This window comes from Eumetopias jubatus, unplaced genomic scaffold (assembly GCF_037043125.1).
Source record: "Eumetopias jubatus isolate StellerSeaLion01/CBP00866 unplaced genomic scaffold, mEumJub1_p1.0 scaffold_7, whole genome shotgun sequence".
Lineage (NCBI taxonomy): Eukaryota > Metazoa > Chordata > Mammalia > Carnivora > Otariidae > Eumetopias > Eumetopias jubatus.
The window spans coordinates 29,775,013-29,802,178 of NW_028274813.1; the positions used below are offsets into that span (position 1 = coordinate 29,775,013).

General features: G+C 44.3%; 1 protein-coding gene across 25 annotated transcripts in view; it reads right to left on the bottom strand.

Moving 5' to 3' along the window:
- The window catches only part of SIPA1L1 (signal induced proliferation associated 1 like 1), a 466,784-nt gene that overhangs the window by 17,935 nt on the left and 421,683 nt on the right, over nucleotides 1-27,166 (bottom strand). For 24 of the 25 annotated variants that reach the window (XM_088024540.1, XM_028087081.2, XM_088024541.1 and 21 more), the window contains 5 exons: nucleotides 25,183-25,307; nucleotides 22,360-22,478; nucleotides 19,161-19,603; nucleotides 5,211-5,456; nucleotides 4,310-4,475 (listed from right to left, as the gene is read on the bottom strand). In XM_088024540.1, coding sequence (XP_087880666.1) covers nucleotides 4,310-4,475; nucleotides 5,211-5,456; nucleotides 19,161-19,603; nucleotides 22,360-22,478; nucleotides 25,183-25,307 — 1,099 coding nt within the window. Of the gene's footprint in view, nucleotides 1-12; nucleotides 1,407-4,309; nucleotides 4,476-5,210; nucleotides 5,457-19,160; nucleotides 19,604-22,359; nucleotides 22,479-25,182; nucleotides 25,308-27,166 lie in introns of those variants that run through there. The other variant, XM_088024556.1, reaches the window with a different exon arrangement.

The window sequence follows — 27,166 nt, forward strand, 5'->3', positions numbered from 1 at the left end:
TGAACAAGAGCATGCAGACAAGTATTTGTATGATGGCATATATCATCATGATAGAGTAGCTCTAGCAGGAGGTGCCTCTTGATACACATCAACTACTGATAGTGTATGTAATGAGTTTTGGAGATTGCTTTTTTAGGATGGATTTCTATTCACTAAAATAGGGAAGCCACCTATATATTTCTATATTTCTATATAAATGGCGTAAGTTCCAGATAGCTGTTCTCTTTCGTCTTTTGTTTTTGTGACCAGATTTGATTTTAGTTGAGGTTCTTCTGCAAAAAGCAAGCTTCTGAGAATCCCATTCGTTGAGAAACAACAGACACATTAACAGTATTTAAATATCCAGCCTCAGAGCCAACAGAGTATTTGGCCTGTTAGCAACAAAGTTGCATTTATTCAGTCCTTCCTAGACTAGTGTTCACCTTGACAGGGAGAACACTGTGGAGGACAGGTGAGGGTGTGAGTAGGGGGGTTGAGTCATAGCTGCCAGAAGACCTCTGTGGGACTTTCCGGGACACTCTGAAGGGGCAGAGAGAGAAGGACACGGCCGCGTCCCCGTTTAGGACGCCGAGAATAGAGCTGACGCTCAGGTTCACTGCTGTGCTCTGGAAGCACAGGCTTCTGTTCATCAAATCAAGGGTTAATCAAGTCAAAGCTACCCATGAAGTGGTGCACAGTTGCTGCATAAATATGAAAAAATGATTAATCAAACTCAATGTAAATGAGCCCCAGGTGTAGCCAACTGTGTAAAAATTGTGCTCACTTCTAAAAATTCGTGATGAGTTAGGAGCAAGGTACATATACGCTTGCCTAGAAAATGAAGCTGCTGTGATAAATGCTCTGTGAGTCTTTAAGGACAGGGAACTAGGTATGGAAATGGTGCTTTCCCTTTTGTGGGCATTACAGAGGTTAAATGGCTTGCTGATTATAATTTTAAAAATTACCAGGCCAGGCCCCAGATCTCTCCATTCAAACACTGCCCCCAATCTTTTTTAGCACTTCTGGGTTCAGCAAAGGGATTTCCTTTTCTAGTGACTGTCCCCACCCTGATGGTTATACAGGAAGGAGGTTTTCCACCAATTCTAGTTTCAGCCTCTTTGGGAAATATTAACATACTTTAAGGCAGTGAACCTCTATCTTGAAGAGATCCTTGGAGCGGCATGCTTTCTTAAAAGTTAAAACATCTTGCACTAAAGGGAGGCAGGGTAGGAGATGGAAGGCAGCAATCTGCCTTGATGTTTTCCGCCCATTAAAAAAAAGTCGTCTTGTCCCAACACATTGGGGTGGCCCCTCACCCCAACCCTCTCCCCCTCCAGTCTTGAAAGTGTGTGCACACCGATCTGGTTCCAAGAGCGCCGTGGCCTGCCTTGCAGGGTGCTTGCTGGTGGTGCCCAGTGCTGCCAGCCCTGGGAAAGAACCACCACGGAGTCAATGCTGACTCGCAAGGGATCTGAGAGCACATCAGGCTGGGGGGGGGGGCGGTTACAGATTGCTCCAGGGGGCTGTACAGGCTCCTCACAGCATCACTGCATCACTGCATCACTGCATCACTGCCTGGGGAGAAGAGATGTTCAGGTGGGACCCAGGCGCCCATGACACCCACCCCTCCCATCAGAGAAACTGCGCTTTCTCACTTCTCCATATTGGACTTCTGTGTATAATTTTATTAAAAAAGGGGGGGGCGGTTCTTGAACTTTAAAATCATCTGGGCACCATGGATCTATTTCAAAGCTGAGGAACAAGGCCTAGAGGAGTTGCATCTTGCTCCAGGTCCGGCTCCTGTTCTCTCACTCTTTCCAGTCCTCCTGGCTTCTGTGTGAGGGGTCACCTGCACCTGCAGTAAGCAAACACCAGCTCTTCCCGAACACTGACGCTGCACGAAGCCTCTTCCTGTGGTCTACGCCTGAGAGTCTGGCTGCAAATCAGGACTACGGGTTTGCACTGTGCCTGTTCACTTGCCGCTGGACGCAGCCCTTGGGGAAGACAAGGTGATCTCAGCTCTGCCTGCCAATGAGGTTTCTTAGAATGTTTGAGCTCTGCCATTTTCCTTGAGGCAGGAGTTCTGCAGCGGTTGCTCAGGCCTTGCAGGCTCCTACCTCTGAGCTACAGCCTGCCACGTCCTGCTGCAGACATCTCACTCTGCTGGCAAATCAGCCTGGGAGTGACCCTGTCATTTGATATTAACGATCACTTCCAAGAAGCACTTGCTATCCAAGAAAGCCAATGTGGTCCGAGTGGGTTCCAAGTATCACGGCCCAAAGATGGCCACCGCTGGGACCCTGACACCTGAGGCAGGGGCTCGGGGCCTTGAGCCAGGCATGGCCTGGAAGACTTCTCAAGGGCATGCTGGTCTTCCTGACACAGCAGAGCCACGGGCATTCTGACGGAGAATCTTGGAAGATACACGGAGATAGTTAGCTAAAGTCATCTGAAACCAAACTGAAAAGGACGACACACAGAAAAAAACAGCCTTATTTCCAGCCCTTCCTAGTAACAGAGTAGCCAGCAGAGCGTTTTCTTTGCAGAGGGTCTCAGTAATGCAGTCATGACAAAGTGCACCCCTGTTTCAACTAGGAATGTTAAAATAATTCATTTTGGAAATAAAAGCCAAGAATAGGAATAAGGGCAAAACAGACATTTGCTTTCAATTATTTCCACGGCATGAGTAAATCAAAAGAATGAAAGCTCTGAGTTCGTCCCTTTCCAAAAATGTTAAACTGAGAATTGGAGGAAAGATTCCTCTCAGGGCAAGTTTTATTTTCCTCTAACCTCAAAGGAAAAATCTGAAAAAAATTTTTATTTTGAAACTGGTACTTAAACATTTTAATACATCTCTTTGGGTTCTGATGGCTAAAGAAGTTTCAAGCACTATCTTTTGCGAAGTTGCTAAGGAAACCATTTGTACCCTGCGTGATGAGTCAGAACTGTTAAGTGCTGGCTTATAAAACAGAAATCACAGAAATCAAGAATGGCAAGTCTTTAAAATGATTTATGATGTTAATGTTTATGTTAATAAATCTTTTATTTCTCAACAGAATGCCAGAATGGCCTTTGGAGTACATTTTTAATTTCTGTAAATGCTGATCTTTCAGTTTAGGGGGTATGTCTGACCTATCTTGAGGTAGGCGCGCACACACAGGTGATGAGAAGCCTGAGTGGGAATGGACAAGACCACACAGTTCATCCTGCTGGGCACGCCCTCTGTACTCTGATCCCAGCTTGAGGACAGCAAGTGGTTAGGGAAATACTTTAGCTTACCTTTTCAATCAACTGTCAGAGTTCTTCTTAAATTACACTCGCTAGTCACTTCCAACAGACTACTCAGTCATTCAACTAAGAACCTGGACAACTGAACATGTGCGAGTTTGCTGTGCTGTCCTTCCTGGGGGTGGATTCCCTCCTTCTGGGACTATATGGCATACTGCGTGGAGAAATGCCTTGTGCTCAGAGCTTTGGGCCCCACTCAACAAAGGCCAGCTCCGAGCCTTGGGAGGGTGAGAATGGCACACTTCCGAGGACAAGAAAGCAGAGAGACTCAAGTAGTCTTCAGGAATCCTCCGAGCTGAGGTGGGCAGAACAAACCCTTCCACGTGGCCACTGACACACAAACATAAACCCTGAGCACACACTTGGGACTTGATGGGGAGGGAGGCTGGCTTTAGAGGTGACATTTCTAGTCTGGAATTCTGCGAAGGAAGTGGAGAGAAGGTTTTGCCAAGTAAAGAGAGTCTAGAAAGTTCTGAAGGTAAGTGTATAGACCTAGTTTGCTGAGCGGCAGAGGTGGCTTTTGGAGGATGGGGTTGGGGTGAAGAGAGTGGGTGTCCATCAGGCCGTTTCTCTGGCTGACTGAACAGTAAGTACATGGTGCACAGCCGGCAGGCCTGCCTGGCTGGGGTTGGGGGCAGAGGTGAGGCACCCAGGGCAGGACGTGAACTGGGAGCTACTGGGAGCTACTGGCGGCGGGAGGGAGAGACCCTTTGGACAGAAGGCACTAAAGCATTTACAGAAAACTTCCTGTCTGATGAGGGAGCCACAGGTGCTCTGCCAAGTTCTCTGAAGCAGTGTCATCTGAGCTAATGTCTGTGAGAGAACGTGGCTTGTGCACTGGGAGTGGGGTACGCTTAAAGAAGATAAAGGAAGGGTGGTAAGGACAGGGGCTAAGAGGTGTGGCAGCGGGGACAGAATGCTTGGAGAACGATGGGAGCTAATTTTAGGGCAGAGTGGGAGAGGGCAGGAACTGGGAGCCAACACCTCTGGAGGGTGCCCCTGGCCTCCCTAACGGCCATGTGCCCCGAGCTCTGTCCTGTACCTTAAAGTTCTTCTGGGATTCGGGAGTTGGGCTTTCCAGGTCGATGAGTTTCTTGAGGTCCTCCTCGATGGTGGACTTGGGGGCTGGCTTGGGGGACGCCCGGAGGTCCCTGGTTGAGGCACGCAGCCTGGTGTGGGCCATCTCGTTGCCATCACTCTGATGGCGCCTTGAAGGGAAGAGATGGGAGAGATCAAGCAGACAAGGGTGATGTAAAGCCATGATGGACCCTGAGGCTGGAAGTCAGGGGGGACATATTAAAGGAGAGCAAAGGACAATCTGCTTGGATAAATGCTTGTGAAAGAAACACAACCAACTGGAAGCACAAAATAAAAATCTGATGGATAAAAATTGCTCTTCTACAAGAAACCATTACCTCCACTAAGCCAAAATTAGTAAGACTTGTTAATAAGACCACAGGCTATGAATCCCAAATGTAACTTTTGTACAAACAACATAACTGAATGAATCATTTGGAATCCCCCCCACCCCCCGTACTACTTTGTCAAAAAGTTCTTTATATTCAGGGCAGTCCCTTTCTAATACTCCGTCTGGTGGTTCCTAAGTTAAAAATTCCATGGGAAGGCTGTGATGATTACCATCAAAGGGAGAGTGTCACCTTCGTGCCAGAGGGTCAATTATTCGGAAGTTTGTTCTTCAGACATACTCCTTCCTACAAGATCTAAGATTCTCAAATCAATGTTGGGCCACACAATTTATTTAAGGAATGAAGTGCAGAGAAATAATTTAAGGTAAGTTTTCCTTAGGAGGAAAAGAAAAAAAGAAAATCTCCCAACCAAACCCTAGCCGGCCTCCTCTGTGGTAGGAAACTGCCTCGGCCTTTTCTGTTCTCCATCATGTTAAAAGCACACCACCCAAGCAAGAGAAGCAAAAGAATCCTTACTTTCTCGTGTCCATAAATCCCACGGAGTTTATGGTTCCTTCGGGTTTCTTCCACCCAATCAGGTACTTGCTGGTGGCGCCCTGGCGAGGGTAGAAGGTCCTGGGGCCAGACGAGGAGGATGAGGAGGACGAGGGGGAGGGGAAGGCAGGTGCGAGCTGCGAGGCGGCAGGATGGAGCTCCTCTTTCGGGGAACTTCTGGCACTGGTGAAGACCACCGGGCTGGCAGAGTGTCGGGAACCCACGGTACTGAGGAGAAGCGTGACAAAGACCAAAGGACCCCGGTGTGCACATGTGCATCCTGGGGTCCACACGGCAGCTATCAAAGTGTCGTCCGGGACAGGGGTTATGGCCAGGTGAAAGAACAGTGACTGCTTCATAAGATATTAATGGGGCTGGCTGGCTAGTCTTTCTTGTTTTCTCGCTGTAATTTAAATGTCTGCGGTAAAAATGAAACATGGTCACTGTGGCTTAGTCTGCATAGTAAGTCAAAAGGTAAAATCAGTTGAGACTGTCGGGGACGCTTTGAAACATGCCGGCACACCGGAGGAACAGGAGAACCAGCAATAAAAGGTCTGGTCATCTCAGTGGCTCTCTGCCTTGCCTTCCTCAGAACTAGGGGTCATGGTGATGCTCCCCAGGTCCGAGCCAGATCAGCATACAGTTCTCCAAACACCCACACCCAAAGCCAAAGGGGCACACTGACGTGTCCTTCCCTGTGGCATCTGGCATTAAGATGGACTCTCTAAAAAAGCTCTTCAATGGAATGAAAGTGGGCCACTATCCTCCACCATATACAAAAATCAGCTCAAAATGGATTAAAGACTTGAACATAAGACCTGAAACCATAAAACTCCTAGAGAAAATCACAGGGGTAAGCTCCTTGACATCGATCTTGGCAATGTTTCTGGATCTGACACCAAAAGCAAAGGCAGCAAAAGCAAAAATAAACAAGTGGCTATGTCAAATTAAAAAGCTGTACAGCAAAGGAAACCATCAATAAAATGAAAAGGCAACCTAGTGAAGGAGAAAATACTTGCAAATCATACATCTGATAAGGGCACATTATCCAGAATATATAAAGAACTCATATAGCTCAACAGAAAAAAATCTGATTAAAAAATTAGCAAAGAATCTGAATAAACATTTTTCCAAAGAAGACCTACAGATGGCTAACAGGTACATGAAAAGATGCTCAACCTCATTAATTATCTGGGAAATGCAAATCTAAACCACAATGAAATATCACTCACACCTGTTAGAATGGCTGTTATCAAAAAGACAAGAAATAACAGGTGTTGGCAAGGACGTGGAGAAAAGGGACCCCTTGTGCACTGTTGGTGGGAATGTAATCTGGTGCAGCCACTATGGAGAACAGTATGAAGGTTCCTCAAAAAATTTAAAATAGAACTACCATATGATCTAGAAATTCCACTTCTGGGTATTTATCCAGAAAAAGTGAAAATAGTTACTTGAAAGTGTCTACACTCGCATGTTCATTGCAGTATTATTTATAATAGCCAAGCTATGGAAACAACCTAAGTGTCTACTGATGGATGAAGGGATAATGTGACATACATATACAAAGAAATATTATACAGCCATAAAAAAGAAGGAAATTCTGCTATTTGCAACACTATAAATGGACCTTGAGGACATTATGTCAATTGAAATAAGTCAGACAAATACTATATAATCTCACTTAAGTGTACCACCTAAAAAAAAAACCAAGCTCATAGATACAGAGAACAGACTGGTGGTGGCCACAGGTGCGGGGGTGGAGGTTGGGGGAGATGGGGGAAGAGGGTCTAAAGGTACAAACGTCCACATATACGATGAATCCTGGGGATGTGATGTACAGCATGCTGACTAAATATAAAAACCCAAAGCTCTTCATCATCGATGTGTTTTAAACTCTGGTTCAAGATTACAAAACTAAAGTCTACAGGACTCTAGCAAAAGGCTACTCATCACATATTAAAACTCGGGCTTTTTAAACCTGGGGCTGAGAGTTCAGGTGGTCTACGACGCTGGAGGCCCTTCGGTGGTAGAATTTCCACACGTCCCCCCCTGGGATCTCACAGGACCTGAGTCCACACCTCGGGAGCTCTGCTGAGTTCTCCAGGTTAGGCTGAGACCAGAGACGCGGGCTCTTACCACAGGGAACTTGGTCACTGAAGGTTCAGTTACCAAGACGTGGTCTCACAGCATTTGCCAGCAGCACTTCGTCTGTCAGAAACCAATGGTCCTGAGCTGAATCAAGTATGGACTTAATAATGACGCATTAGCTACGACCAGTGTACCACAGACAACGGGTGGGGGGTACGCGGGAACTCTCTGCACCGTCTTCGTAACTTTTCTGCCAAGCAAAAACTATTCTAAAACACAAACATTTTTTATTAAAAAAAACTAAGCGAATAAACAAAACAAAAATCAAAAAATCACCCAAATCTTAGTGGTGCTGAGAGAATACACACAGATGAAAGTCAGTCTTGAACCCACACCTGCAACCTTACCTATAAATCCATTCCTGCTGGCTTGCATATTAAAGATTCTGGACCATACCATGAAGAACATCTTTATGATAGAGGCAGAGGTTTCTTTAGTTGAATCACAAAAGAAAGGACTGAATCCCAGTGAAAGTAAGAACTTCTATTCCTCAAAAGACACAGAGAAGAAGAATATATGTAAAACATATACCCAATAGTGGGCTCCTACCCAGAATGCAGAACTCCTAAAAATCAACAAGACAGACAACCCAACAGGAAAAATGAGCAAAGATCTAAAAAGGAATTTCACAAACAAGGATACCTAAAAGGCTAATAAACATTAGTACTTATCATCATCAGTTATCAAATTGAAGCCAAAAGAAGAACCAGTACACACTCACCAGAATGGCTAAAATAAAAAAGACTTATGACATCAAGTGCTAGAAAAGATGTGAAGCAACGAGAACTCTCATTCACTACTGATGTGTTACCTGTCACAATCTGGTTGGGACAAAGTAGTTCACAGTCTCTGCTGAAGTTGACTGTATGTGTATCGTAGGACATAGCAACCCCACTCCTAGGTACAGGCTCACCAGCTGCACACATATGTGTACCAAAGGACATGTACTGGCATCTGTAATACCCCCAAAAGGAAACACTCCAAATGTTCCACAGTAGAACAGATACATGAGTTGCTGTATGTTCTCACAATGTAAATACAGCGATGAAAATAAAGTAATGCTACCTGCTACACATGGATGAATCTCACCAGCATAATGTTGATTTAAAGACACCAGACACAGAATAAAGCATATGGTACGATTGCATTTATATAAAGCCAAAAATAGGCAAAATGTGTGTGTGATTTTAGGATTCAAGATTCTGTTTACCTTGGGGAGGAGGTGGGAATGACCGGAGAAGACAGCTGAGAGGACGGGTGTCTGGATGTTCGTTATGTTCCAGTTCTCGACTTGGGTAGTGATTACATGGATATGTTCACTTAGTGAAAATTCACGCCGATGCACAGGTATGACCTGAACCTCTTTCGGTATGCATGTTATGCTTCAATGAGAACACACCCACAAAAATAAATCAAGAGTAGATGACCCGAAAGGAGAAGGCTCTATCAGTCCATGAGGCTCTGTCACGGATTGGAGGGAACCGAGCACCTGCGTTCCGTGAAGGCGATCTGCAAAGTTCTCCACACTAAGTGGGTCTTACTGCCACAGATCAAACATGAGCAGCTTTATTTTTGTAACTAAGGAGGAGGTACCAGGCTCAGACTTCACAAAAAGTATGATAAAAAGAAATGACTCGCCATATTCTCATCGCTCTGACAGTTTTCTTTTTCCCAGAGACTTCTGTAGCTAGAGAGGAAGGGAAAGAAAAAAAATCCCTCACAAGACCTCAGAGGGCACCATAAATTTAAAGTCCATGTAATCTCAATTTGTTTTTACCTCTTGATAACAAATACTCCATTTGTTTGCTTTTAAAATGAAGAAAAGGAATGCAGAACTCTTCCATAAATATCATACGTTAAATCAGTAAGAACAAAATAATAGTAGGTCTCGGGAAAACAGACTAAAAGTGGAAAGATGAACCAGAAGGAAAAAGGAAGCGGGAAGGACATAAAGACAAGCTCAGCCTCAGAGCCTGGAGCAGCACCAGAGACAGCAATACCCAGTAACTCAGGAAGCATCAATAGGAGCTTCCTAAGCGGTTAAGGGTGGATGTAGCTTTTGCAGTCATTTGCTACAATGTGACAAGCTTGTGGCTGTTTATTGCTTACTTAAGGACAAAAGCTATCTCTGGCTTGCAGACTTTCCCCACCTGACTATACCTACCTCATGCACACTTATAACACAGATGTGGGGGTGTCTGCAGCCTCATCCGTGGTTACGGTCTGAAGCAGATTCCGAAAAAGTGAAAAACAGTACATCAGGGTCTAACATGCACATCTTTGTCTTGGATAATCATGTGTTTGCTTTACCTGCCTTGATTAGTATCCACCAGCAAATGCAAGTGTTTGTGAATTACTAGAGCCAATGCATGTTAAGGCATGTTCTATGTTAAAGGACAGACTGCAGGGATTCTGATTGGGTAGGCAGGCAGGCACACAGGAATCTGCACGCTGACTCATTCCCAGCCAATGCCGTGGTCCTTAACTCATAATCTGAAAACCACTGTACCAGATATGCGTTCGAAATGCCCATAGTTTCCATTTCTCAGGAAGTATCTTGATATGATAGCATGAGCATTCAGAACGCTGGGGCTTTCAAAGACTACACATTTGGTCAAAATAGAAATAATTAGCCATGAGAATAAAATGTAAATTGCACAGTCCATTAATTTATAAATAATTTCTCCATTTCTCCTCCTGTTTTACAAAATGGCTATGCTGGTTTTAGCCATAATGTCTGGCCTGCGTGAAAAGGGAAGTTATAGAAAAGGCCTGGAAACATCAGAGAGAGAGCAATATATATATATATATAGTTTATAGTTATACAGTTATATATATATATATATATATATATATATATACAGTTTTGGAGCTCTTTGCTTCCTGCATGAATTTAATTAGTACCATATCCCTGGGAGGCATTCAGTAAGTGTTTGTACTAGATTATAAACTCTTTGAAGGCAGAAATTTTTGTGTATCTACCAATGCCAGAAAACAGTAGACTCCCAATAAAATCGTTGTTGGACAAAGGCTTTCTCTTTAGCACGTACAGAGCACACTATCTATTTAACTTGTTTATCTTATTGATAGTCTGTCTCCCCCACTTAAATGTAAGCCCCACAAGGGCTGATCCTTTTCTCCTCCACTGCTATATTCTCCATGCCTACCACAGTCGTTGGCCATTGCAGGCGTTCAATATTTGATGAAAGAAACTGTCAAATAAATTAGCTATTCATTTTAAATGTAAGAGAGAGTCATGTGTGAAGACTGTGTTTTACTCGGGCTGTATTTAAAACTGGGTGTGGCTTTATTTTTACTGCAAGAAATAATTAAATCTACAGATTATGCTACTGTTCATAAGTGTATTCTTAAAAGGATAGTTGCTTAAATAAGACCACAGACCACGACTCTTGGTTTTATCTGTGAACATGATGGCTGGCACAAGTTTCCAGGTGTGAAATAACAGCACACTTTTATTCACTAATGGTTATAATCAAGACAGCCCTACTTAACAATTGATTAGATTTGGGAACAAAGGTAAAAGCAAAAACAAATGACTAATTCATTGGCAGTTCTTCCTTCTTTAATGTATGCAACTCACAGCATGAAGCAAGGTGAGCACTTCAGTGCACTTGGCCTCTAATTCCAAGCAGGCACGTGAGGATCACCTGGGAGCTTTCAAAACACACATTCTTGGGCCCCAACTGCAGAGATTTTAATTTGATAGAGCCGGGGTGGTGCCTGGGTTATGTATTTTTACAGAATCTCCCCCAAGTGTGCACACTGAGAACAGCTCGAATCAGTTGAATTATTCATACTGTTATGACTTCATCAAAATCCAACTTCTTATCGCCAAGATCAAGAAGGGGAAGACACTGGGCGCCTGGGTGGCTCAGTTGGTTAAGCGTCTGCCTTCGGCTCAGGTCGTGATCCTGGGGTCCTGGGATCGAGCCCCGCATCGGGCTCCCTGCTCAGTGGAGAGTCTGCTTCTCCCTCTCCTTCACCTCTCTCCCCTGCTCCTGCTCTTTCTCTCCCTCTTTCACTCAAATAAAAATCTAAACAAACAAAAAGAAGGTGAAGCCCCTGGAGCAGTGTTTCTCCAGCCATGGACTATGGCCACCTGCAGGGACTGATATACATGAAGATTCCTTGGCTTATGTCAGATCTCGTGAGCCCCAGAAATCTGGGGGAATCCCAAAGGAATCCCATGTCCCTAGAGTTTTAAGAACTACTGTGTTAGCCTCTCACCTCCTGCTCTAAAATGGGTGGTCTCCTCCTTCCTTTGTAGCCCTGTAGCTGGGCCCTGCTGGTGGTGGGGCTCCTTGAAGCTGCCCCACCTGCTGGCCTCAGACGCCCTGGAGGGACGCCCACTGCCCGCTTCCCCGGAGCATCTCTGAGGCAGCTTTAATTACAAAACAACTACAACGAAGCCATCAGCTCATTTTTACAGGGGGCGCTGTGTGGCTGAGTTGTTTCATTATCCTGGAGATTTCACGTTAATTCAATACACTGCAATCCGGTGGTACCCTTGGCAAATTAGGTCTCTCCACGGGAGTTGTGGAGGAAAGTAATGAGCGAATGATACGGAACAAAAAGAGAAGAGCAATCCATACGTTAGGACATGACAAATACAATCCCCGCGACTTCTCATTGTATCAGAAGTGAGTTTAACTGCAAGTATGGCCAAACGGAGCCATCTGGTCGGAGGGCTCCCAGGCTCCACACGAAGGGGCCACCACCTTTACTTTTTATATAGACTATAGGGCGTTTCCCTTTCCTTACAACGGACCAAGCTTTGATTTGTTTGGTCATTCCGGGACACGGATTTCGAAAAGGGAGCGAGCTGTGGGAACACAGGCCCACGCGCCTGCACTCGCACACTTGCTCCCTCACACAGAGAGAAAGGAGGCAACAGGATTAACTCGACATGAGGGGCAGTCTGTCCAGACTTGTTGTCTCAACCCAGTGAAGCCATGAACCAAGTGCACTGCAACCTGGTGATTTTACAATCCCAGCTGTGGTAAAGCTTTCTAGGAGGGGCTGCTGGATGACCAATCTGCTAGTCACGGCAGGTACCGCGTCACGAAGGAGGGGCTACACCTGCTTGTCAACCTGGCAAAGGGATGGACCACAGAGGCCGGAGCGGCCTGAGTGTGAGGAGACAAAGGCCCAAGTGCCAGAGCTCTGACGGCCTGGGGAGCCGTCCTGCGCTTCTGCACTGTCACTGAGACCACTGCCTCCCATGGGGCACATCTGCCACGCTCTCTGTGCTGCTGAAGGAAACACTTGGCGTTGTCTGCTATCCAGGCGTGACACATGGGGACAGATTTTAGACAGCCTGAGTCTGCTTAAGGATGGTATTTTCAGAAGGGAGACACCAGCAATTAGTCACCTGTCTAATGACAAAATCTGTGCGAAGGCTGAATGCTGGCCTAACACCAAGGGGAGGGGATTGGGTTTCCTGTGATTACTTGTACAAATAACAAATAAATAAGCCTCTGCGTGACAGATAACGTGGAGGATATGATTGAGGAGGACTCCCGCCCCCTCTGTGTCCAACACTAGCCAATTCTGTCCAGTACTGGGCTCCACAATTTAGGAGGGCGGGCTTCAGGAGACACTAATTCTAAAGGATCAGGGGAAAATGAAATAGGAATGATTAAACTGGCAAAGGGGACGTCCAAGTAATTGTGGTCAAGAAAACGGTTCATCTAGAACATGAGACACTTATATGAGGAGCACTGGGTGCTGTATTAAGTGATGAGTCACTGAATTCTACTCCTGAAGGCAATATTACCCTGTATGTTAACTAGAATTTAAATTTAAAAAAAGTAACATGAGATATTTAATATGTCCAAGGGCACACCGATTCTATGTAAAGTGTAGGGAAATAGGTGGCTAGGCATACACAGTAGAAGGGGCTTCGGTGTCATGGTGGACCACAAGCTGAACAGGTCTGCAATGCTGAGCTGGTTAGGAGGGAGCTAACAAGAGAACTACAAATATTACCACTTTTTTAAGCACAGCTGAAAAGAATGTCACGTTCAGGTTTGGCATCTAAAAAGGACAAAGAAAACAAAGCAGACAACTTGAGAAGCAAAAATGTAATTGTAGAATGAGACATCTAAAGGACAATTATAGGATCTGTGGGAGATCCATGTTTGTTGAAGGAAAAGCAGCAAGATAAACCTCACTGAGGCAGGTGGATAGAGAGCTTGAAAAAGGAAATGCCAAAAACCTTCAAAAGAACACCTATAGTTTGCAATACACCTGATAACCTTTTCTTATTCTCACAAACATATAAAAACAACCATTTCGTAAGAATTCGATCACAGATAAGGGACACACCTGGTGAATGCCCTGACTGGCCACAGGGCTGGTCAGTGGCAGAGCTGGACTTGTACCTCCATCTCAGGATGCAAATCTACTTTCTTTCTATTTCCCTCTCGACTTGCCTGGAGGTGGAGGGCTTTTATAAAATTTCTTTAAAAAAAAATACATATATATATATATTGCAAATTGTTTCTTGTTGTGTCTACAATTTTTATAATCTTAGCATTCAAAAATCTTCTTAATGTTCAGAAAAAACTCAGTTCAGAGAAACCACTTATTCTCTGTTAATCGTGCATTTCAGCTGCAGCGAGAGAAATCTGAGACAGGCAGACGCGGGACGAGGTTCTGAAGACGGAGAGGACACGACGAGCGCGGGAACTGCTCAGAAAGGACGCGGGCTCGCCCTTTTCGGGATTATCTCCCCTCCCCCCGCCTCTGAGGCGGCTGGGCAAGTCCCCTCTTGGTAGGCCCTTGGGAGGTCCTCTTCAGTAGGACAAGGGACGGACTCTGTTCCTTAGAATTCCTTTTGGCCTTATGACTTAATGGCATTTGGAGAATCTGCGCCCTCCCTGCTGACTGGGTGAATGAGCGGGCTGCGTCACAGAGGAGAGCGGTGACAAACGCTGCGGCAGCGAGGGCCACGTCAAGCACTCCGGCATCTGTGGCTTGACAGAGGCCTCATTTTCTCAGCATTCACTTGAAATTTCAACCACAGTGGTTTGTTTCTCAGTCTTTGAGGTTAGCCAAACGGCGCTATACTCTGGATAAAATAATCACCTACTCCCATAAACTGAAAGAAATTAGCTTAGCACAGATCACCTGGAGTTCTGCTATATAAAAGCAAAACACAATATAATCCTGAATGTCCACTGTGTGTCAGACCACAAAGAAGAAATGACCAATGAAAATGACCCAGAAACTTAAGACAAGCAGAGCCAACAATATGTTGGAGAGAAGTTCTGGGTTTATCATTTCAGAGGCTGCATGTTCAAATTCTGAATTAGCCTATACAACTTAGAAAAAATAATATTCTCACCTTAAGAAAAAAGTGTAGATAAGGGGCAATTAATTAATTGTTAGCAATTAAAAAAAAATTCCAGGCAGGACATATTTGAGAGAGAAACATTACAGATAAAGACAGCAGAATAATTTCTAAACAAAGAAGGCATATTTCTCACATACACAGGATGCCGAAGAGGGCAAAGAGCGAAATGTAAACACACCAGCTCTAATGCACACAGAGTGGCACAAAGACAGTCCAGTGCGCTCAGTAGCCCAGGGCACGTCTTGATGTTCGATGTAAACTCCATCTAAGAAGTCCTTCTTCACCTCTACTCTCAAGAAACATACAGCTTTTCTGGCATGAACAGTGAACTTATAGTAAGTCAACCAGAAAAAGCACATTCATGAAATTGAACTGTACTGATGACCATGGGCAGGCATTTTTCCTGGACTTAAATCAGGCCTTTCAATGAATGTCAGACACCGACCAACTTACAGCCAGATATTGACTGATACTTGCATGTAAGCTATTAAAAAGTCCTCCCCGGTTGTATTTTGCAGATGAAACAAATCTTAGAGATGACTTTATTAAACGTTCATGCTGTACGGGACTTCTGTATACTCTTATACATATACCTATTCATAAAAGCACTACAGCTCTGTGCAAACATGGACCCTTCTACACAATAAGCTTTGAAATACAGTAGTAGCTGGGAGCAGAGGATTTATGTTACTTTTGAACTGGATTATTGGTGGGACCCCCGAGGAGTCATCAGGCAAAAAGGGGGAACTTTAAGGAGCAAGTTATTCCTACTTGATGACCACGATGTCCTGAGTACCTACCCACTAGTGCTCAGGATGAACAGTGGGTGAGAAATCCTCTAGTACAAGATGTCAGGGAAAAAGTACATCATCACATGGGTGGGAATGCCTTGGCTGCAGAGCTCTGAGGGGGCCTACAGGCATCAGGAGGAAGCAGCAGAACGGCTGGCAAATGAGGGTGGTTGTGGAAGCCTGGACCCCCGAACAGATCAGGTCAGGACATTACAGAAGAAATGTGTGTTTGCAACTATGAGTGGGGTTTTCAGCTTCATAACATGTGCTCCTGAATCTAGTTCTGAGGTCAGCAATACCACTGGTTACGCGGGACGAGAGCATTGTAGGCTAACTAAGGGGGTCTTTGGTCATCACACAAACCAGCATTGCCTACTGCCCAGGCCAGAACTCTAAGAAGAGCCCAGCTGGTAAGTTTTTTTTTTATTTATTTTTTTAAAGCAGGCTCCATGCTGGGCATGGGGCCCAATGTGGGGCTTGCACCCATGACCCTGAGATCAAGACCAAAGCTGAGATCTATAGTCTGGCACTTAACTGACTGAGCCACTCCTGGAGCCCCTGGTAAGAGTGTTTTAAAACTGGAATGGTCTTCATCTCTCCTGTGGTCACCATAAACCTTTTTTTTGGGGGGGGGGTGGTTTAAGACCTGAAAGTGAAACAGCCACTGCAAAAAAAATAAATAAAAATCTCTCCCTAAATTTCCAAACTTCACAGAAAATACATATACATTCTAGAGAGCAACACTTCAGAGCCATTAATAGACTTTTTAATTGTAAGAAGTTATCAGTGTATATGGCTTCTCTTAATGATATGTGAATAGAACAACCCTGTGTAATTACCAACTTACATTAGTGCAGTTTTCCTGGGGTGCCACAAAAAACCTGTACAATCATCAACAGGGAGACTGGAGGATAGAGGGGTAGGAACACAGCCCAGGCAGAAATACGCGGTGGAACTTAATCACTGTAATTTAGATTTTGTCACCAAGTCCCAGGTACGAGCTTTTCTATGCACTGTCAAGAGATCTCCACATTAATTGCTATTCCTGTCTTCTGAGGACACAAACACTCTAATTTGCAGTGATTTTAGTTTCTCCAGTACTGTGCATTTGGTGGCTAAGTCCCTCTTTCCTCTAGAGAAGGAAGTCTGCTAAAGCTCTGATTATCCAACTCACTCTGCCAAGATCAACAGACTGAAGTCACAAAGCACCCCTGCTTACCAGAGTCTAGAAATGAATGTGACTCAACCTACCAACGGGTGGGAAGCCCTGCCACCCTCCTTGAAAGGCCACATTCTTCTCTTCTCTACAAAGTTTGACTTTCAACAGAAGAGTTATTTCCAAATGATGATTTAAATGATTTCTGCATGGTCAGTTTGAAGCAGAAAATTCAGATAATCCTTTGAGGCCTTTAGGCGGCCCCAGTCAGCACATTCAGATAATGCAAGCCCAGGCGCCTACTTTGCACGGGGGGAACTTTGTAGCCCTGGGATTTGTTAGATGACACAGCTAACAGCCTGTGCTTTGGCTTCAGAGGCCCAGCTCTTTTCAACCTTACTCTATGGGGATGCTACTCCAGACAAGACCTCCATAACTTGACTTTCTTCTATCATCAAATTAGACCAGACATATATATCTCCAAATGGAGTATCATTTTTTAAAAATTTTATTTGAGAGAGTGAGCGAGCGAGCGAGAGCGTGCATGTGCGCACAAGCCAGGATGAGGCAGAGGAGGAGGAAGAAGCAGACTCCCCACTGAGGAGGGAGCCTGATGCGGGACTCAGTCCCAGGACTGAGATCAGGACGTGAGCCAAAGGCAGACGCTTAACCGACTGAGCCACCCAGGTGCCCCTGGAATATCATTCTTAAAAAGATAGCCTCCTTTCAAAATAACTCAACACCAAAAAGATAGGAGTCGAGCTAAGCCTAGAAACCACACAGAAACTATTCAGAAATGAAAAACAGTCTGAGTCAGGGCACAGGATTAGCTGATGAGATGGTGGGGCATGTCCCAAACAGCAAGTGATTGGCATAATTGTCTTGTGACTCTTGGTCTACATTACAACATTATGATGTTTGATGCTCAGCTTTCTGTTCTACTTTCCCCAAAATGCCCTTAACCTATCTGAATCATACATTCTATTTTCTGAATTGTGGAAAGGTAATCGGATGCCCGGTACTCAAGAACACCAAGATGACTTTCCCAATCGCCTTTTTGCTTGAGGGTCATTTGGTTTCTAGACAGGCAATGTGGTAGTGGTAAACAAATAAAACTTGTGAAATGCTTCAAACGTCGACCTGGTGTTTTCAGATGGGAAGCTCAAGAATCTAATCTCATCAGTAACAATATAGGCACGATGAGAGAACTGAGTATTTAACCAATCAAGTTAAACAAACCCAAATTACACAGAGGACATCCTCTGTCATTTAGACTATCCGGGGTTTACTGACAGATTATGTGCCTAGATTCCCATCAGAAAAGTAAAACTAAATTCAGTTTTTCTGCTACTTTTCTTTAGGGCATAATAAAAGGAAGCCCAGAAGATAGCAAGGTTAGGGGCTGTCATGCAAACTCATCAATGACTGACAACAATAACAAGTAAAAGGAGAAACCACCACAGGCATCAGTGGGCCCAAAAAGGTAGTGGTGGAATATTTCCTCCTTAAAAAGGAAGAATCCCAGGGCGCCTGGGTGGCTCAGTCGTTAAGCGTCTGCCTTCAGCTCAGGTCATGATCCCAGGGTCCTGGGATCGAGCCCTGCGTCAGGCTCCCTGCTCCGCGGGAAGCCTGCTTCTCCTCTCCCACTCCCCCTGCTTGTGTTCCCTCTCTCGCTGTGTCTCTCTCTGTCAAATAAATAAATAAAATCTTTAAAAAAAAAAAAAAAAAGGAAGAATCCTGTCATACTTTGGATTTTTGGCTCAAATCCAAAAGAGGAAATGAAAAATGGTATTTATTTTGCCTATCAGAGAGATCTCCAAGGATACAGGAGAATGTGTTCTTTCCTATTTGGAAAGGTAGATGGGATGTCTAATTTTAGCTACACTTTTCTACTGGACACCCCCCTCCCCAAATCAACACATCACTATCAGGAGGCAATTCCTGAAAAAGAGTTACCATGCAAACACTGGCTAAGTGATGTTCTCTGACAGGGAGGCAGTGTGGAGGATGTGTCTGGCATCATAAATAATGCCACATTAGTCTTAGAAAAGACCCCTTTCTTAAAAAAAAAAAAAAGAAAAATGCTCAAGGTTTTCTTTCAGTGCCTTCAAAGGCTGTTTCATTCTCTCTCGCTACCTGAAAGCCAGAATTCTAAGATTCTTCTCTGATTCTGGCACAGAAGAAAGTTTTTATAAAATAATCAAACACAATTTCATGAAGGCTAAATCTGTGAACTTTTCTATTTTCTACTTGCAGTTTAAAATAATGTGTTAGGGTTGTAGGAATCAAGTATTTTGGCGGCAGATACAAGGCATACTTAAAAAGAGCAGTCACTGCATGGAAACCCCCTTCTTTGTATAATGGTGAGTGCAGGAAAGTGGGATGTGGCTGGCAACCTGATTCAGGACCGGGCTGGGCACGGCGGAGGTGGACGTGGGGAGGGGGGGGGCGGCAGTTACCTTGTGTGGGAAGCAGCATCATTTATACTGAAAGTGCTGTTCTCCCTGGTCAGGGGGTTTGAGCCGGCCTGGCTCTTGCTGTGGATATCCAAGCTCAGGGAGGATTCTGCCTTCCGGTCCATGCCGAGGCTCTCGGTCTCTAAAGTCCTATCTGCCATGGAGAGTACTTCGCTGGAGCTGTGCCACAGGGGTGCCACTTTCTCCTTGCCTGGCCCTGAGCGAGGTGATGACGTGGCGGCCCCCAGGGAGGCCGTGCTGCCGTGGCTGGGGCCGTAGGAGGTGGTGTCGATGCCACTGTCGGCAGAGGTGCCTTGCAGATAGTTGTAGCTGTTGAGTTCGGATTCGGTGCGGTCCCCGTCATACCACTTCTCGTCACTGTGGGCGCTCGACGCATTGCTGGAGAGGGTATTGCTGCTGGAGTGGCTCGAGTAGTGGCTATCGGACTGCAAGGGAAGCACGACTGACTTAAGCGCCAGGAGCGCCAGGGAGAAGGATGCCCTGGTGTGTGCCTGGTTATGGGGTGCTCACGGCACGGAAGTCCAACGATAACCAAGACAGGAGGGGCCTGGAAAACCCATTCAGAGTGTTAGTGGCAAAGAGTGCTAGAGACAGGGTTTTTTTTAGAATCCATTTTTCATTCACTGAGGCTAAAATATCAATAATATTGAGATTACCCTAATCAAAAAGTGTGAATTCTAAAAGTCCTAGCACTCGGAGTCAATATACAGCAGAATATAAGACTTATTCCTAAAGAGATCTCCCTTTCCTTCCCCAACTGGCATCTCTTTAGAAGACAGCTTTCTAAGGAGTGCTTAGAGGTAAAATTTACGCAGAGGTGCCAAGTCAATTCAATGGGGGGAAACTATGGTGCTGGGACAACCAGATACCTGCATGCAAAAGAAAAGAATGAAGCTGCATCCTTAACCATACAGGAAAATAAACCCAGAAAGATCAAAGGCCTAAATGCCTGAGCTAAAACTATCAGACTCTTAGAAGAAAATGTAAATATACATCTTCATGACCTATTTATACAATGGTTTCTTGGATATGACACTAAAAGCACAAAAGAGAGAAAAACAAACTGGATTTCATCAAAACTAAAAACTTTTGTGCTTCAAGAAACCCAATTAAAAAATGGGCAAAGGATTTGAATCGACATTTCTCCAAAGACGGTATCAAATGGCCAACAAACACATAAAAAGTTGGTCAATATCTTCAGTCCCTAGAGAAGTGCAAAACACCACCACAATGAGATAACACTTCACACACTAGGATGGTTCTAAGCAAAAAGGCAGACAGTAATGATGGTTGGCACTGTTGGTGGGAATGTAAATTGGGACAACTGCAGGGGAAAAACAATTACAATTCCATTCTTAGTATCTACTCAAGAGAGAGGAAACATGTTCATGAAAAACCTAAACGAATATTTACGGTAGCATTATTCATAACAGCCAAAATGTAGAAACAACCCAAATGTCCATCACCTGATGAATGGATTAAAAAATGTGGTATACCCATTCAATGGAATATTATTCCATCACAGAAAGAAATGAAGTACTAATACACGGTATAACACAGATGTGCCTTAAAAATGTTATGCTGAGTGAAAGAAGCCAGACCCAAAGGCCACATACTGTATGATTCCATTCACATGACACATCCAGAACAGGCACATCCACTGAGGCAGAAGGTGGATGAGTGGTGGTCAAGGGCTGTCTGAGCGTATAGGATTTCTGTTTGGGGGTGATAACAGCATTCTGCAGTTAGACTGTGGTGATGGGTGCACAACTCTGTGTATCTACTAACACCCACTGGGCTGTATACTTCAAAGGGGTGAATATTATGATATGTGAATTTTCTCAATTAGAATGTGTACGGAACCCTCTCCACACAGTGGCTTGCTTGGTTGCTTAGAACATTCTATAGTTTACCAAAGAAGTAAGATTTCAAAAGCTATCTGAATAATATTTTACATTAGATGCGAGACAGGAAGTCCAGATACCTGGTGGAGATCGAGTGAAAACAGAAGGAACTACACGTGCGCGGGTGTGCATACACGTGCGCGCGTGCTGCTCGGGGAAGAGACACGCTCCTCACCCGCTAAGGTAGGGGAGGGAGCAGGAGCAGGACAAAAGAATTTCACTTCAAAGCGAAAGATTTCTTCTTAAACAAGAACCAATCAACCTATTACTTTACTGGTGCCACTGTTTGCAACAACACCATTTACGTTACAAGGCCTTTATTTATTTTTAATGTTTGCAGGCAGAACTTCCTTAGCTCTGGATCTGTGCTGTGGGATTTGGTGGCCCCTCGCCATGTGTGGCTACTGAGTGCTTTGAACGCAGCTAGTCCAAACTGAGATGTGCTGAGAGTGTAAAATACATAACAGATTTCTATAGGAATGTAACAGGAATCACATTTGTAATTTTAAACTTTACAGTAGCAACGTTTAAAAAAGTAAAAAGAAACAGGTGATACTAATTTTAAGAATATACTTAATCTAACTCAATCTATTGAAAATATTATTTTACTGTGTCATCAATATAAAGGTGTTAATGAAGGAAGGGAAATTGACAGACTGGGTAACTTATCACTTCCAAGTAGAACTATGACAACATCACATTTCTTCAGCAAATCTCTCACCACACAGCCTAGTGCAGGGTGCTTGCCCACGCATGGGCGTGCGCTCTGTTTCTTTAGCTTCATATTCATTTTACTAGAGCACAACTTACATGAGCAAAACCTCTGATTCTTAATTCCACCCATAAGCGATCAGGAATTATATAGAAGTATGGTAAAACAAAAATGTGTGTAGCTACGCAAGACAAAGCAGGAAGGGCAGTTGTCAGGAAGCTGTCTGTCCCCTGGACTGATGCTCCAACCATAGCCTATGCTTGCCATTGTGTAAGCAAATAAAATTCACGTTTAGCACATTTCTGTTCCCCACATTTTAGGACTACATCACATGGCCTTCCATCCAGATCTGTGGGGGTGGAAGATACATACCAAGGAGGAATTTGAGTTTATTTCAGAGCAACCTTAGGGCCACTGGCGATAGAAATTCCAGGGCCAGAGCAGTGAATGCCCACCTCCCGCCAGGATGACCTCTTCTTTGACCACGTGGAAGAAACGGCAAAGCACTCCTGGAAGGTACGTTGCTAGGAATCTGATCATTTTTAATATTTTACAGTTAACTTACATGCCCTTGTTTGTTTGGAGATAAATGGACCACCGGATCCTGCCGCATTAATCTCCCGCTGGGGCTCTCTCGAAAAGCAGGCAGTACCTTTGATACTGCTGGGAGGTGGCACGTTGGCTCTGGAATACAGCACAGGACATTATGGGGCAGGCACTAAACGGGTCCGAGCACGTGTTGACAAATGAAGACGGCTTGCCATTGCATCTCTCAGGTCACTGACCAGCAAACTCTGAATCTCAGCGATAAGCTTGTTGAGAGTTTACACAATAGACAGCATGTCAGAAACTAAGTGGCTGATGGGTAAAGCTTGCAGCTGGTGACAGTGTGTCACGTCATACACAGTAGCAGAGCCAAGTACCACCAAACCAAAGGCCATGAACAACGCGGCAAAGTTAGGAATCAACTTTTGGTTTTGGGGGAAAGTTGAGAATATATGGATTCAATTTATGAAATTCATTCATTGCCAAGTGTGGCTAACCTAGCTCGGTCTACATTACCTAGACAGGCACGGATGCAATCACGTGTTACTTACCAGGACACTTTGGAAATATTTTACCTGTATATTCATGCTGCTCGAGGACAAAAGAATTGAAATCCTGAGGTCCTCTATAACTGTAAGCTAAGCACAACAGAAAAGACACACAGCAACTAGTTTACTTAAGACAATTGCTTCCTTTTGGACTCCAAGCCGGCGTTCAAGGTGGGGTTCCAAAGGTAAAAGGTAAGCGATTTAGCTTCTGTAACACACCGATAGCTAACAGCAACAGTTCTGGACTTCTGCAACACCATTCCTGAATGTAAAGAACTGGGAAACGTCCTCTACTCGGACTCTCAACCACCTCCAAAAGCAGAGGCAGAAAAACGAAATCCGCTGAGATGGGCGAGCCAATGAAGCTCAACTCCTTGTTTCCACCAGGGCACCAGTGTGTCACACAGTGCACAGAGACAGGTGGGTCTGGCTAACAGATAAAAACCGCCTCAGCATTTTCACTCAGTGACTTGAAAGTCATTAGAGAATTGTTTTAAAAATTGAATGTGTAAAGGTCAGCCCTTGATACACTCAATGTACAGTACGCTGAGTAATGAGAACGGAACAATTATTTTTCTGGATTTCTCCCTAGCATGGCTTATACCAATCAAGCCCCAGATTCCATCTGATGTGCCAGTTAGAGAAAGCAAGGTTATTCCTCTGGAATGGTGGAATATAAAAAGTTAGAAAAAAATTATTTTAACGTTTTCTATGAAGGCTTCGATTTTGGATGGAGAAAGGCCACCCATTGGTGAAAAGGCTTCCCTGGCAGGTTCTAGGGTATCTTACTTTAAAAAAAAAAAAAAAAAAAAAGCATATCTTATTAAAAGGATGAACAGATTTGTTAAAAAGACTCATTGATATTAATTTCAGAGTCTCATCTATTAAGAGTGGGATGCCACCAAATGAGAGTAGATACAAAGCAAAAAAGAGTGGAGGGAGGTTTATGTGAAAGAATGAATTTAGGTCTAGGATGAACCTTATAATTACCCTTTCCAGTCCCAAGACACCTTTGTGACTTCACATGAGTGGGAAGTGGGGCTCTGAACACTGCACAAAGACCTTGCTCACAGCTCTGCTCGAAGCCTGCACTAGGAGCCAAAAAAAGCTGCTAAAGTCATGTTGAAGAAGGGATCCTTTTCACATGTGTCGTTACCATCTCAACAGTATCAAAACATATGGGATTAAAAACATTCTGTCAAGAGCAGAACAGCAGATCGGAAAATGCTCAGGTTTTGTGTGTTGGGGGTGGGTGCCATGAGAGTGGGTAATGACAGATGGCTCCAGTAACAAGGCACATCTCACTGAAGTTACTGGAACAAAGCAGATCTTCCGAACCTGAGAATTACTTTTCTTCTTCTTCATTTCCTGGCTTAGCTAAATACGTCTCCACTCCTTTCTATGTGCATGGTTATTAGTACATTTACAGGGGAAGAGTCATTAAAACAGAGCAAAACAATGTATTGGCAAAAAAGAAAAAAAGATGGGTCTTTGCCTTAAAAGTGTTAACTTTTTCAGCCCTGAAGTTTCCTTCTCTTTACCCCACTCTGGTGGTAATGCTACTAGAGACAGTATCGGGGTGGGGGAGAACCCCACCCCACAGTCCAGATTCAAGTCCCTGATGTATCATCAACAGTGTTGACACTAAATCCCTGAGGCTACTGCTTTGAGACTTAGTCTTATTTCATGGCAAAATTTTATGGTGTCAACTAGTGTTACGGTGTCACTGTGGAACAGTTCCACATAGAGAGATCAAGGGCTATGCCAGAAATCCAAATGAAGGCTCACCAATGAGAATCCTTCCCATCCAGCTGTTATATACTGCTACAACGTGTCCTCAGCTGAGAGCTTACTAGCAGAGCGGTGGGGGTTGAGGGGTACAGCACAGGCGGGAGGAGAGAGGTCCTAACCACACTACAGATGTGACCCAACAACAACTGCATCTCTCAGGGTACTTACAGTAGGCAACAACAAACCGACAAACAAGGGCCGAGGGAGATACTCAGGACACATGTGGTTTGGCAGTGTAGCATTTTAATCTCGGTGATGAAAATAATTCCTATGCCCTTTCTATTTTTAAACTGGGGGGGGGTCACTTAGAATTCCTTGACTTTTCTCTCAGGTCTTATTTGCGGCCCTCATGCATACATAATCGAACTGAGACTTAATTCTCATTCACATGTATTAACCAGGGCTGTATTCTATCACAGAACGCTTTCATGACGTCATCAAGAGGTGGCCAACGTCACGCTGGTAGAAAAGCAACTTGCTACTTGTGGGAATTAGTTACTTACCCATTTGGTCAGCAACGCTATCCTCACTTCTTTGCCAGCTGGGTGTAGATTTCCCACTGCCACCAATATCTGCCTGGGCGTTCTGCCTGTCGATGGAGGCTGGCGATCTGCGGCTTACTCCAAACCTGTGGCGATTCCCCCCAAACAAAGGCAAAGACGACATCAGGGACCTCACCCAGAAGGAGAAGACAGGCCTGGGGGCAATGAACTAAACTCTAATGAAGGCACACGCCTGCTCATGCTTGTGCATGTGTGCTCGGGTGCCGAAACTGTGTGTGTCACGGTCAACACACATCACTCTGTTCAAGAAAGGGATGTATGCTCAGCACATACGCTGTAAACAAGGGCCAGAGACATTAGCCTTGAGCTAACCCACGAAATACAGAATAAGAAAACCCAAATTTTCTAGCCCACGTGTAGCCACACTCAGATTCTCTTTCACGCCCAAAGGCACGATTTCACCATCCTCATGTTCCATGTCTATCTTCTGACTGGAACATGTCAGGGGTTTCTCTTAACTCAGTAATCTGCTAAAACACTAAGTCACTCATTCTTGGAGCCAATATTTCCTGAACATGTGCTCTAAGGTCTGAAAGACAAAGATTGCTATCATTTACATTACAGAGTGACCACTTTAAGATGTCTAAATTTTAAATTGCCTCTAAAGGGTAATTTGGAAGTAGGTAAACTGGCATACATAAAGGCAAATGTCTCTTTCTGGAAAGAACAGTTAGCTACTTAATGAGCCAGTTTTATTTTACCCTGGGTAAAATAATAATATATGCCTAATTAAAGCATATGCCTTGATTAGCAATATCGGCAGGTAAATACTGAGTGAGACCAGGAAAAGGGGCCAGAGTGTAAAATTCAAAGACTCGTGTGGACGTTAGACATTTGTGCGTGGTTACTAATGAGCTTATGAGTAATCGATAATGATAAAAGATCATCAGAGCCTGAACTGGTCGATGCTTATGACAGGTGTCTTCTTTGCTACAGACTGATAAATGCATGGGGAGAACCAGCAAGTGGGGTACTGCAAAGAGCGGGCGACGAGGAGGAGGAAGGCCTGGAGCCAAGTTCTAGCTCCCCACCCAAAGTCACTCGAGTTTTGTCTCCATTTCTTTATTTGTAGAATGGCAATTCCATTTTATGGATTGGGGGAGAAAAATCTATACAAAAGCATCTGCAAAGCAGAGAAGGCTGTAACATTAACCTCCTACTCTAACATCTCCCTAATTTACTTCTGCACAATGACAATTGTTTACAAATTCAGTCATAAGCCTCCCTAAACAAAGTTACCTCCATTACGATAAAAAAAACCTGATTTATGAAAATTGCAGTGAAAGGTGCTCTTTAAAAAACAGAAGGGTGGTTCTGCAGACCATGTGTGGATTTCAGTTCTGCCTTTCCTGTAAGTTGATCCAAACATCTGGAAGAAAATGACTAAAACTGTTTGCATCTTTGTATGTATTTATTACTTGATGCAATGATGCTTATTTTCATTAACAGTGACAACAAAAACAGGTGACGGGGGCAAGTCACTAATGATCTTTGCCATCTCCTCCCTCAGTAGGGTCCTTGTTTAGCTCAGAACAGTGAATATCCTCCAACTGGCCCTAGGATTTTATTCTAAATTTGCAATAAAGGAAGACTTTTCTGAAAAGGCACAGAGATAAAAGTTAGACATGGATTCAATCTTGCTTTTCCTTTTTGGTAGCAGTGGAAACCAAAGACAACTTTTAAAACCTCTGGATTTAAAGCCGAATGCTTTTCTGGCTGTCTGGTTTTAAACGAAAAGCACGGCTGTCCTTCAATCCTGCCTTGAGAAGCATGTACCATCTGGCGGCATGAGGCACGCTCTGGGACCACGGGACTCTGCCTCATGGAGCCAGTCCACAGCTGCAGAGCAGGCTCACAACCTTTCCTCATCCCGGAGTGGAAACTGCTCTAGAACTTTCCTTTCTTGGTCTCAGTGGTCCTCAGG